We start from the raw sequence: 14,189 nt of genomic DNA, 5'->3' as shown, positions 1-14,189 counted from the left end.
AGAAAGTCATTTTTAGAGGCGAAGTGCTGCCCAAATTACCATTTTATCAATCGGTTATTTCACGGTGAGTTCAATATAGGGACAATTGTATGATATGCGTTATATGTGAAATGTGTTTTCCCGTGTTATTATGATAATGAGCTATACCTTTGACCATAAAGTGAATGACTAAGCATCACTTGAGTATTGGTATGTAGCTTTTGACCATGAAGTGAACGATTAAGCATCACTTTGGCATTGACAGAAGGCTAGTTAGGGCTGAAAGCATATAAATTTCTAGCCAAATGATAATCCGAAATTGTATTTTCTATGCCACTTGGGTTGAAGTCTTATTGATGTATATCATGTTGAAATTGTTTTATTTCATTGATTGTAAATCTTTGAATTAGATTATTTGTTGATATAGAAAGCCTGTCATATGATACTTATCTGCCTTTGTTGTTCTTTGTCCCTCTTTGCTTTTGTCATATATATATATATATATATATATATATATATATATATATATATATGACACAACGTTATATTGTAACTGTTATTGAACTCACTAAGCGTCATCCGCTTATCCCTCTTAGTGTTTACTTACTGCAGGTGATAAGCATCCAGAATAGTTATGTATTGTTAGAAGATATAGAATAGACGATAATATTATAGCTTTTGTAATTTGTGTATAAATTCTTGGGAAATTATGTAATATATACAAAACTTTGTAAAAACCTCGTTAATCGGTTTGTATCCAGTCTTTTCTAACAAAACCATATATGTAAAACATCTTTATGAATATGCATGTAGCAAGTTTGAAGTAATAATGTTAAGTATGAAAGAGGTCTTTCAAAATAATGTTAAGTATAAAAAGGGTTTTTCAGTACAAGAAATCCAGAAGCTGCACACAAGGATGATAAATGATCGTTTGGAGAAACTAAGCACTAAAACTTCATATTCTTAAAAACAAACAAAAGCTTGCAAATGAGCTCAAAAGATTCAAGAGGGTTAGTGTTTTGCCAAAGGATGTTTGGAGGTGATGGAGGCTGAGGGTGGAGGAAACCCTAAGCATCACTCCCTTTAAATAGGGTCCAAAGCCCGAAAAAAATGGGTTTTGCCTTCAGATAACCGACACGGCGTGACCCAATATGTCCCGAAAAATTAGGGTTTTGTCTTCAGATGACTGCCCCTAAAAATATGTTTTGAATTAATTACACATGGAATTCCCAATGTTATATTTGTTTTGTTTGCGAAACTATTTCTTATGGCTTTTAAATAAACTAACTATTCATAGTTTAGAGTTTTTTTTATTAATAATACTTAGAACAAACTGATAAATATTTGATAATATACCAAAGAACGAATTATTACATTACAACGGTTACATAAAAAAAACCAACAAATACACAATAGATTATTAAATAGAGGTTTACTACTACCTACAACAAAATAAATTATTACATATTAAACCACTAAAACATATGAAAATTTTCTACATGTGTTATTTGAGTGTTTTGCTTGATCTCATCTTAAGATTGCACAGTTTTTAAAGAAACTTGCATGCATGACTACATATACATTTGTCCCTGTAAACTTCTTGTTTGCTTTCTCATCAATAAAGATTTTAACGGACTATTCACTAAAATAACCATGATTTGACCTTAACTCCTTAAGAATGAGTATTTTTAAAGTGTTTGTTTGTTTTCTCTACAACTACATTAAAATTTAAAACAATACAAAACAAGCTAGATTATTAGTTATTCAATGAAAAAAACTGAACTTACTTGAATATAATTCATAATATACGCTACATCACCATCTTTATTGTCTTCATCAAAAGACATAATTTATGAATGGTACGAAATTATAAGTTGCTGTGTTGTAGTTGTTTTTTCTCCCTTGTCCCAATATATATAAAGACTAATTACAATATGAATATCGTGAATTATTAGCGATAGCTTTTTTGAGCCTTATATGTAACCGATTATATGTAATACTAACTACACAAAGTAAATTTCACTAGCAAAACAATTTCGAAAATTTACTTGGTAAACATGTGTTTACGAGTTAGCGGTAAACATGTCTTTACGAGTTAGCGAACCTTGTTTCACATGGATTGTGAATGTTTATAGATAAGTGAAATTTTTAGTAGTGATCTTGAAATATGACCCGAAATGATATAATATTCTAGTGAATTACACTTTGTGGGAATTGCTAAAAATAATTATTATGACTTAAAATTTTTTAGGGTGTTTGAGAATTTATTTTGAATTTTGAAATGACTTTTAGACAAAATGACTTATTGAGTTAGGCTAATGGGTGTGATGCCACACTTGCCATGGTCCACGTAGACGCCACATCATATTATTATTTGTCACACTTTAGCTACAACTTGTCATTTTCATGGCACGGGTTGCCACACTTGCTATGTATTTTTTTAATTAATTAATATAAAAATAAATCAAAGACCAAGTTTTGTAGGTTTTATAATATAAATACTAATAATAATAATTAAAAATATAAATAAGTTTTAAGTTTATGGGGGTATTATGTAATTCATGAAGTCAATTTTAAAAATATATTTCAGCTTTAGGGTAGGATCTGCTATTAGACCAAACTGAAGGGACTGGACCTACCAAAGTGGAAAACCTAGTTATCTTCGGGAAGCATACACAACTACCACCCTTTTCACCCTTCGCAAATGCTCAAACACAATACCTTTCTCCGTCATCATCGAGTTTCCACCGAGTTGCCGAGCCAAGCTCGGCATGCCGATGGCTCGACTCAGTGTTCGCTGAGCTAGCCGAGGTCATTGCCGAAACCACACCAATCAACATTATGGTGACGAAAAAAAGAGTTTTAAAAATTTGCTTGGATTAACTTTTGTGGTAAAAAATCAATATTTCAATAAGTTGTTTTTTAAAAAATGTTTGTCTAAACTTATAAATATTTTAAGAGGTATTTATCTTTTAGGGATAATGATTTAAAAGGGTAATGTATTTTTCGATTTGTACATATTTGGTCACTGAGTTTTTTTTTTCGTCCACATTTACCCCTTCAACTTGTTAAATTGTACACATTCAGTCCTTATGACCGGTTACTCCAGATTAGCTGGGAAAAATGACTTAATAGGGTAATATATTTTTCATTTTGTACACATTTAGTCCTTAATATTTTTGTACATATTTAGTCCTTAACATTTTTTTGTTTCAAAATAAGTCTTTATTTGTACTCATTCAATACTTATGAATGATTTCTTTAGATGTTTTTCACGACATCTTATGTGGGACAATCATTGATGAGGTGTTTGGGGTTGTTGATGCTTATGTCCAACGTGATCTCGACTGCTTAGTTGCGTAGGTCTTATGGTTTGACTTAGGTCTTGTATTTTGAACGTCTTAACTTCTTTATAGGATATCAAATTTTGATGATCTTTATATCCATGCGTTAATTTTTTCATTAAGATTACTTCCATTAAAATGTAATATATTTTTACTTACGATTTTATAAAGAAAACATCCATACATGCATTCATAAAAAAACATATGAACATGGGAGGACGTAGGAAAATATAGTAGGTGTTGCCAAAATGAGATAGGTGTTGCTGATACATGAAAAATAGTTATAAACGAAAAGAAATAAAAAAATTCCACTCTAGACAGAAAAAATAGGTGTTGCCGGTTCAATACTGAAACCAGGCTAAATCCGCCCCTGCATATGGATATAAAAATCGTAAGTAAAAATATATTATTTTTTAATGAGAGTAATCTAAATGAAAGTTATAGTAGACTAAAATATGAATGTATGGATATAAAGTTCGTTTACATGGATATGTAAAGATCATTAAAATTCGAGATCGTATGTAGAAGTTATGAAGTTCAGAACACATGACCTAAACAACCAAGTAGTGGAGATCACGATGGACATAAGCATCAAAAGGCCCAAACACATTATTAATGAATGTCTCATGTAAGATTTCGTGAGAAAAACCTAAAAAAATCATTCATAAGTATTGAATGAGTACAAAAACAAAAATGAATTATTTTGCAAAAAAAATATTAAGGACTAAATGTGTACAAAAATATTAAGGACTAAATGTGTACAAAATGAAAAATATATTACCCTATTAAGTCTTTTTTACCGGGTAACCTGGAATAGCCGGTCATAAAGACTTAATATATATAATTTAACAAGTTCAAGGGGTAAATATGGACGAAAAAAAAACTCAGTGACCAAATGAATGTGTACAAATCGAAAAATACATTACCCTTTTAAGTCATTATCCCCATCTTTTACAACCAAAAAATTATAAGGAGTTTTAAAAAGTTGAAAATTCTAACTTATCGAAATCTCATTTCGAAGGGTTAATAAGAAGTTATTTTAAAAGTTTTTTTCTTCGTATTGTCAATTTTTTTTAGCTTATTGACCTTTTTAAAAGGCAATAATTCAATAAGTTTTTATAAAAAAAAATCCAATGACCCTATAAATTATCTTTGAATAAGGTATCAAAAGTCTATTAATCAAATAATTGTTTAGAATGACATGTTATGAAAAAAATAGACGTGTAAGGTTTGTCCCCTGTTTATATATTGTTTTATTTCTAAGGCGTAAAAGGTTAAATAAAAAAGAAACCTGGGCAAATTGTTATACATATATATTTAAAGAATTCATATGAAAAAATTACCCTTTTTGATATCTTATTTAGCCCACTCGACCTACCATTTGCCAACCGTGCTACTTGACTCTTCGTCTCTTATACCTATTTATTATCCCCCTCTCAACTCCTCACTCCTCAAACCAAACTCAACACACACATGGCGAAAGAGATGCAGATTGCAGAGTGAAATATCGACAATTATATACGAGTGAGAGAGAGAGAGAGGTTTTAATGGGGAATTACAGGTTTAGATTATCAGATATGATACCAAATGCTTGGTTTTACAAGCTTAGAGACATGAGCAAGACGACGAAGACCACCGCCACTTCCACCACCCACAGCAAGAAACCAACGTCTGGTTCATATTACTCAGCAGCACCACCGCAAAACCACCATTTTTCTCAGCCAAGAAACTCGTTTTATTACACCCCAAGAGTGTCCCAATTCCACAATTCACCAAAATTCCCATATTTACATGACCCACCAAGAAAATCTTCTAAAAAAACCAGACCCAACAGAAAAACCATATACAGACCTTCACCAAAACACACTTCACTCGCTGACTCGACTCAAAGCACCCTTCAAGATTTCTTTCATTCTCCCACAACAAACACTAGCCCTTTTTCCCTTCACGAGTCTCCCTCCTCCGAGTCGACTCAATCAGGACTCGCCACTGCCTCCTGGTGCACCTCTTGCACCTGTAGAGTCAGTTCTTCCACTTCCGACATCGTAATCGATGTAAACGAGACTAGAAATAGTGATAATTCAAGCTGTGGGTTTGATTTGTCACCTGAGATAGAGCTTAACCTCCCTCCAATAATAACAAAACCGGCCAAACCCACTTCAAGAAACACACAAACATCACATTCCGGCAAGAAACTCAAAGAAACCAACAAAACTCCGGCGAGAAAATCAGTCTCTGGAGTCAAACTCAGAGCCAATTCTCCCAAACTAGCAGTGAGCAAAAGGATCGTTCAAAAGTCTGCACAGAGAAAGACCTTGTCAGAAAGCTTTGCAATTGTGAAATCATCGTATGATCCTCAGAAAGATTTCATGGAATCAATGATGGAGATGATCGTCGAGAACAACATCCGGGCGTCAAAGGACTTGGAAGACCTTCTTGCATGTTATCTTTCTTTGAATTCAGATGAGTATCACGATGTAATTGTTAAAGCATTTGAGCAAATTTGGTTCAGTTTGCCAGATATGTAACTTTTGTAGGTCAAGGAACCCATAACTCAAACATAAAATTACGTCGAATTTTGTACAAGTCGTTCACTCTTCGTGCTTTCGGCGTCGCCAGAAGATCACAAGTTCGATTGCATTCTAAAAAAGGAAAATTCTGACAACTTGGAACTGAATTGGAGCTGTTTTAGTTCGAAAAAAGACACAAACTTACAACAACCTGACAAGATCCTTCTATCTACGAGTAAAAATGATAATGTAGTGTTAATATATAATGTAATTGTGTGTACATTTTACTTTTACCAATTTGGGTTGTATTTTTAAATTAAGTTATATATATATATATATATATATATATATATATATATATATATATATATATATATATATATATATATATATATATATATATATTCTTTGTTCACTTTACAGATGAAATTGTCTTTATAATGTGGCATTTAGGGTTGTTTTATGCTTTTAACAATTTGAGCTGTATTTTGAAATTAAGTTATAATGTATTGTTAATATATATATATATATATATATATATATATATATATATATATATATATATATATATATATATATATATATATATATATAGGGTTAGGTTATTTTGTTTTCACTATCTATTGTGTGCCCGTATGATTGATTCTGGACCAATTATTTTAGTTATTTTAAGAAAGTAATTAATGCATATTACATGTTGAAGATATAATAGATATTAATTACATCTTCAGCATTTAATATGCATTAATTACTTTCTTAAAATAACTAAAATGATTGGTCCAGAATCAATCATACGGGCACACAATAGATAGTGAAAACATTTGAACCTAACTATATATATATATATATATATATATATATATATATATATATATATATATATATATATATATATATTCTTTGTTCACTTTACAGATGAAATTGTCTTTATAATGTGGCATTTAGGGTTGTTTTATGCTTTTAACAATTTGAGCTGTATTTTGAAATTAAGTTATAATGTATTGTTAATATATATATATATATATATATATATATATATATATATATATATATATATATATATAGGGTTAGGTTATTTTGTTTTCACTATCTATTGTGTGCCCGTATGATTGATTCTGGACCAATTATTTTAGTTATTTTAAGAAAGTAATTAATGCATATTACATGTTGAAGATATAATAGATATTAATTACATCTTCAGCATTTAATATGCATTAATTACTTTCTTAAAATAACTAAAATGATTGGTCCAGAATCAATCATACGGACACACAATAGATAGTGAAAACATTTGAACCTAACTATATATATATATATATATATATATATATATATATATATATATATATATATATATATATATATATATAATTGTCTTTATAGTGTGGAATTTAGGTTATTCATGATGTATGGATTAGATCGATAAAAAAGAAATCTAAGATAATAAATGGTGTGCATAGAACAATTTGGATTCCAAACAGAATCATGAAACGGTTACAGATCTGACATCGTTTTTTATATTTAAAAATAGAAGAAACCGAGTCTAGTTTCTTCACAAAACTAAACAATAGCTTATTCATAAAAGAATGTAAATTTAGCTAAATATAGGCACAATTTGTCTAGTTTGATCCAGGTCTTCCAATTTATAAGTCCACAAGACCACAACTATTTTTACCCCAATTATAGGTGTTTTTCGTGACTAACACTTTAAACTTTATTAATTCCACGATAATTTTGTTGGACACATTCATAATATTTAAATAATATTTAACAAGATTCTAATTTTCCTACAACTTTTTTATTTAGTATTTTAGAGAGTCCATGTTAAACAATAAAAACATGAGACTTTATCTTCTTCACCGGACATTCAACTTTTTTATTTAGTATTTTATTTAGTATATTTCGAATCGACATTCCACCCTATTTTATCTCATTTATTGAACATTGAACCATGTGTTGGGGATGTTCTAATTTTCATTTCCATTGTGTTTGTTAGAATCCACATGCGAATTAAGTTGTGTTCGAACTAATTACAAATATTTTGTCAAGTATGTATTAAATTGTGAAATATGATCTCTATAAAGATATTACTTTTATTTGTTTATTTATTTATGTGCTCCCTCCATATATTAGGAAAAAGCGTGTAAAAGACAGAAAGGGGTCCATAGGTTGGATTATGCGGATAAGAAATGAGAGCAAATGCAGTGTAAAGCAACTTATAGCTCTCATTGCGTTGTCTAAAGTTAAAGGCCGCTTTTTCCTTGTGTTGCATGATTAATTCAACTTTTTAACATAAAACACATAAAATGATAATTGAGTTTCAGTTTCTACTGTTTTTAAATCGAATTTTAAAGAACTATTGACATATTTTAAAGAATTGTTTTGAATAACAAACTTTTAAAGATAGAAAATTAAAAAAATTGAAATATAATTTCACTTGTCTAATGTAGCATGATTTTATAAAAACTAAGAAAATAAATTAGTGAAATTAAAAACTAAAATAGCAATGTACTTTGCAAGTATATTGTTATTTATGACTATATAAAAAACATTTTCCTACCTATCTATTATCCCTTTTTTTGTAACATCCTAATTTGAGACTAGGTTCTTATGTTAATAAACAAATAAATTGAAGTCAATTACATAGTTAAATCATTAATGAATAATCATAACATAAGTTGATATGAAGTTCAGGAAGTTAGAAATGAGAAATAATAACATTTGAAAAGTTAAATGGTCAAAAGTGTCAAGTTGGCAAAGTGAATCGACCAAATGGTTAACTCAATGGAAGGGATTACCAAGGTTATAAAATGGACGATGAATGATTTATTATGTCAAAACATGACTTACAGTCACAAATATTGAGGTTTGGTGAGTTTTGGTTAAAATGAGCAAACTTAAGGGACCAAATATGAAAAGAAAATAAATAAGATGAATGCCCTCCTCATCTCTCTTCCAAATTCATGATAGGCATTCTAGAGACTCTCCGTCTAGCAATTCTCCATCATCTTCCATCTAGGGTTCTACCTAAGTGAAGAATTCATATTCTAATAAATGAATAGTTTTAATCTTCTTTTGTCAAGCGTCATTCTAATACAACTCCTCATTAATATTATGTCATGTGTCATGTAGATATATTAAGCAACCCATTTCAAAATTCAAATTTACATTTTATAATTATATGTTAAATTTGAAGTTATAACAATTTTAAATTTTTGATATATCTCTTAATTAATAATTTATTTAAAATAATTGATTAATAATTATAAATTTTTATTATAAAAATTTAATTAATTTTATAACCGTGCTTCCCACAGGTTATAAATGTTGGATTAGTGTCTAAGTCCATAACTATTTTGGTATGTACTTGACCCAATGGTGCATGGTCCTTTTGGGTTGCCTTCACCAAAGCAACTTGATAGGATGAATTATGGAGAGAAATGATTAAATATGATTTATTAATATATTATGATAATAATATATTAAAGGAGAGATCATATTGTTTAATTAATATTAGTCAAGAATTAATAAGAATTAAGTTTGTGACTAAAAGAGATTAATTAAACTTAAGGGACTGGAGATGTAATTATAAGATAATTGCAATTGGGCCATGGATTGCCTTATATTATAAGGTTGGACGAATTCTATGGGGAAACCCATTAGAAATCGTCCAAGGCCTTTAAGGAAAGGAGTCCATGGGTTGCTTAGGGCTTAAGCATCCAAATTAGGGTTTCCTTGTTAGATAACCCTAATAGCCTCACTATATATAGAGCCCTTATGCCCCAAAAACGTGGACAAGCTTCCTTCTAGGGTTTCCACACGTTTTGGGCAGCCTCCTTCTCTTCTCTTCTTCATCCTCTTGCTCTTGGTGTTTGTGAACCATTAGAGGAGTGACATTTGTGACTCTAAGCTTTCTAAAGTCATTACAAGGAGGATTTGTAATTGTTATTGCTATATAACAATCAAGGTATGATCTAAACCTTTATTTATATGTTATATTGATTATCATATGCTAGATCTAGGGTTTATAGTCTTGGATAACTTGCATGTACAATAGAGAAACCTAGATCCAAGCATTAGGGTTCGTATGAGCACATAGGATGTTCTTATGACCAAAACTCATCAGTGGTTTCAAAGCCTTGATTGGTTTCTATTGTATTGATGCATTATGTAGCTGAAAATCGAATTTTTTTGGGTTTTGAGTGTTTGACTCGCCGAGTCACTTGGTGCACTCGCCGAGTCAGGTGTACTCGACGAGTCCAAGTCCAGACTCGACGAGTCGAAACGCCTGACAGCTAATTTTTGCGATTTTCTTCCTGTTTTGGGTTTGGATAATTACCATAAACATGTTTTTGCTATAAAATCCGAATTTTATCAATATTTGGTGATTATCCTTACCTAAATAGAAGATAATTGTCAAAATTTAGATAATCATTTGTTTTATTAGATAATATTTGATTATTTGTAATTTAGATTTGAATTATCTTGTATGAAAAGTTTCAATTTTCCCCTTTAGGTTTTATAGTTTAAATTTGAACTTAAAAGTTTTGTTTTGAAATTTAAATAGTTGAAACCCTAATGTTTTGAAAAGGTTTCAAAACTTGCCCTCAAGTTTTGGAATTTAAATTTTGATTAAAAGTTTAATTTTGATGTATATTTAAATTCTAAACTCTAATTTTTTGAAATGTTTCAAAAATTGCCCTCAAGTTTTGGAATTTAAAAGTTGATTAAAAGTTTAATTTAGGAATGTTAAATTCTAAAACCCTAGTGATGTTTTGAAAAGATTCAAATCACACCCTTATGGTTTTATTAATTAATTAAGGTGTATAATTAAAAGAGGTTTAATAAATCCATAAAGTTTTGGTTTACAAATTAATTGAATTAAAAGTATAATTGTTAAATTTGACCACCTAGTATTTTAAAAGTGTAAAATACACCCTATACTATATATAACATTAAAAGTCTAACATTATATATATGTATGAGTAAAAGTCAGTCTTACCGTTAGTAGGCCTCATTCACGAAGCTGGTCTATAAGGGGTGTTTAAAGAAATTGTAACGTCCCCAAATTTAAGACCAAAAATTTCGTTTTAAAAGCATTACTTTAGAAAACATTAATAGTAAAAAAAACATTGTTTGATCAAACCATAACAAAACGTAAACCATGTCTAAAAGCCAAATCATACAACCGTCAAATATCAGAGTATAAATCCTAGAGAATCTTGTAAGTGCGGAAACCAGTGTGTGTGCATGATGTGCCGCTACCGCACCGGCTCCTTCCCCTTAGACGAAGAGGTACCTGAAACCAAAACTGTAAATTGTAAGCACAAAGCTTAGTGAGTTCCCCCATCGTACCACATACCACACAAACAAATAGCACACATATTGCCAGGCTATTCTGGGGTGCCTGACTACCCGGTACGGCCATTCTGGGGTGCCGACTACCCGTGTCAAGCCATTCTGGGGTGCTGACTACCCATGTCAAGCCATTCTGGGGTGCTGACTACCCGTCGGTCCTAACAACCGATCCTCGGGGACTAGTCCCCTACTACTACCACTATCGCATATAACATAACAGGCCAGCATGCAAACATATCATCACGTACTGTCAGACATTTCTGGGGTGTCTAACTACCCTCCGGTCCTAACAACCGAACTCTACTATTATCACATATAACATATCATGCTAGCATATAACATATCAGATTGTAGCAACCTAGATGATATCACAGAGACAATCATCTAACATACGACTCCTACTGGTGGGCCGACATTGTGGCCGTAGACCCACCGCTACAGGAAGGTAACTCACCTCGAAGTAGCTGCTGATCTGATCGGGAATCGACTGTCTACTGCTGCTGCTGCTGCTGCTCCGGAAATCCTCCGGCTGCAATTCCCACAACATACTCAATCAAACACTGCTAACTGTCCTTTGGGTAAAATGACCATTTTACCCCTGATTATGTCATCAAACAAAGTCAGAGTCAACTTTCAGTTGACCCGACTCGCCGAGTTGGCTTTCCAACTCGCCGAGTCCCTACCCAAACGATTGTCCTGAATCCCGTTCCTACTCGTCGAGTTAGACGACGACTCGACGAGTTCACCTTCTCAACTGATATTCAAGTCCTTCATCCTACTCGCCGAGTTGTATGAACAACTCGTCGAGTTCATCTTCATCCGACGAACGCTTATGCTAAGACTCGCCGAGTTGTATGAACAACTCGCCGAGTCCATCTTCATCCGAAGAACACTTATGCTGTGACTCGCCGAGTTGTATGAACAACTCGCCGAGTCTGTTCTTGATCTAAGGAGATTGCCTTGAACTCGCCGAGTCAGGGAAATGACTCGCCGAGTACCTCCATAGATGAGTTCAGCTTCCGACTCACTGAGTCACACCCCGTGACTCACTGCTCACTCGACACTACGAAAAGGGGACAAACTCGGAGACTCGCGAACAGACTCGCCGAGTCACATGAACGACTCGCCGAGTCGTTGCCATGCACCCACTAAATACACAGATTTGCTCGATTCCAGTCCATGCCATACACAGATCTGGACTTCTAGGACACGAATCACACGTAAAGTTTCTAACTTTACGTGTAGATATTCACCAATATGGATTTTAGGGCTCAAAATGCCTCAAAAGGGTAGATCTAGGGTGGACAAGCAACATAGGACCATAAAGCTAACAGATCTGAGCTCCTGGAGCTCAATCTTGCCTAGATCTAGAGGCCAATCGACTTATTACAAACCCTCAAGCATACACAATCTTGGAAATGGCTCAAAAAGGGCTTTAATGGAGCTATAAGGGACAATAAGCTTAAAAACAGAGGGGAAACGAGCTATACCTTAGGGGAAACGTTGGAATGACACAGAGATGCTTGGCCTCCTTCTCCTCTTCTTGATTCCCTCTTCTTCTCCCTCAAAAACTTCAAGAATACCACAAAAACACTTCAAACTCACAAGGAAGCAAGGCTAGAGAGAGATACAGGGCTCTGAGGGTGAATGGGGGCAAGGTTGGGGCGGATAAGTCGTTTAAATAGGGTGCAAACCCCTGAAACTTAGGGTTTCATCCAACAGCTGTGACTCGCCGAGTCCAGGATATGGACTCGCCGAGTCGCCAACTTAAACATGTCTCGGGTTCCGCATCCACTCGGCGAGTCGGACCTATGACTCGCCGAGTCCAAGGCTAAAAGAAGGGAAATACTCAAATAAGATTTACGTACCAGGAACCAGGTGCTACATAAATTGCCTATAAAATGGCGGATGAATGGGTATCCATTCTTACCCACCGCACTCTTGACTAGTGGAGGGTCGTTAGCCGAACGGGTAGGATAGGACATAACCTTCCATTATAAGTATAATGAAGTACAAAAGTAACTAAATGTTTTACAAATTCCCAATCTTAGTTACTTAGGCAAAAGTGAATTGATGCAATTCCATGAAATTACACTTTGTGCCCTTGCGAAGACGTTAGTGGAGCGTGTGTGGTTTACCGGCACACTAAATGGTTCTAAGCAAAGGTAGCAAAGGGTGACTCAATGTTTGTCATAGTTCGGTGGAGTGTGTGTGATTAACCGGCACATCGAATAGGTGACTGTAACATGTGGGGGCACCATGTAAGTTTGCATGGTTATTCACACCCGCTTTGTGATCCTCGGCATCCCAGTCACAAACAAGAGGGGCATATCGAGATTTAAACATGCCATTGAAATGTTCAATGAATCTCAAAGGATCTAGGAATTTTCATAGATTTAAAACTTAAATTTCTTTTTCGTTTTTCATGGTGGAAATTAGTGAATCGTCATTCACTTACCTTCAAATATTCTGCAACTAGATTACGGCATCCATTTTCTAGGTTGTAGCGTATTGTGTTGGGTCCTAGCCTTAATAGCTCATTTGGGTGATTTATTAAGGACTCAATCAATCAACTAACTTGAATTCTTTTTCTCCCGTTTTGTAGATGTCAAAGTACGACAACTATGGTCTTCCCAAATCCCGTGGAACAAGCATTCCGCATGAAGATGATATTCCACGATTCGATCGAGTAACAAGAGATCATGCTTCACTTCCTACACCTCCTCCAATTATTCTCCCAAACCCACAAGTTCAAAGGCTTGAAAAGTTCAAGCTCACTCAAGCCCTTTTGGCAAGTAAACATAAAGAAGGAAAGTCGGTGTGTGCACACGTCCTAGGGATGAAGTCACACATTGATAGGTTAAGAATGTTGGGATCTGTTGTCTGTGAGGAGATGGCTGTTGATTGGGTTCTTCAGTCACTTCCTAACTCATATAGTGAGTTCGTAAGAGAGTACTATATGATGAACTGCAACGTGACCCTTATAGATCTCACCTAT

At 33.3% G+C, this 14,189-nt stretch overlaps 1 protein-coding gene across 1 annotated transcript; it reads left to right on the top strand.

Annotated features, from left to right (window-relative positions):
- Positions 1-4,701: 4,701 nt before the first annotated feature.
- On the top strand, positions 4,702-6,130 carry LOC145074910 (transcription repressor OFP1-like). Its single transcript, XM_079021236.1, has one exon. It carries the CDS (start codon positions 4,871-4,873, stop codon positions 5,849-5,851), a length of 981 nt encoding a protein of 326 aa, XP_078877362.1. The 5' UTR covers positions 4,702-4,870; the 3' UTR covers positions 5,852-6,130.
- Positions 6,131-14,189: the final 8,059 nt, after the last annotated feature.

The sequence above is a fragment of the Lactuca serriola genome, chromosome 9 (assembly GCF_051521515.1).
Source record: "Lactuca serriola cultivar US96UC23 chromosome 9, Lser_US96UC23_V15, whole genome shotgun sequence".
NCBI classification, from domain to species: Eukaryota; Viridiplantae; Streptophyta; class Magnoliopsida; order Asterales; family Asteraceae; genus Lactuca; species Lactuca serriola.
The sequence above is the reverse complement of the archived record's forward strand: the minus strand, read 5'-3'. Positions and strand labels throughout refer to the sequence as shown.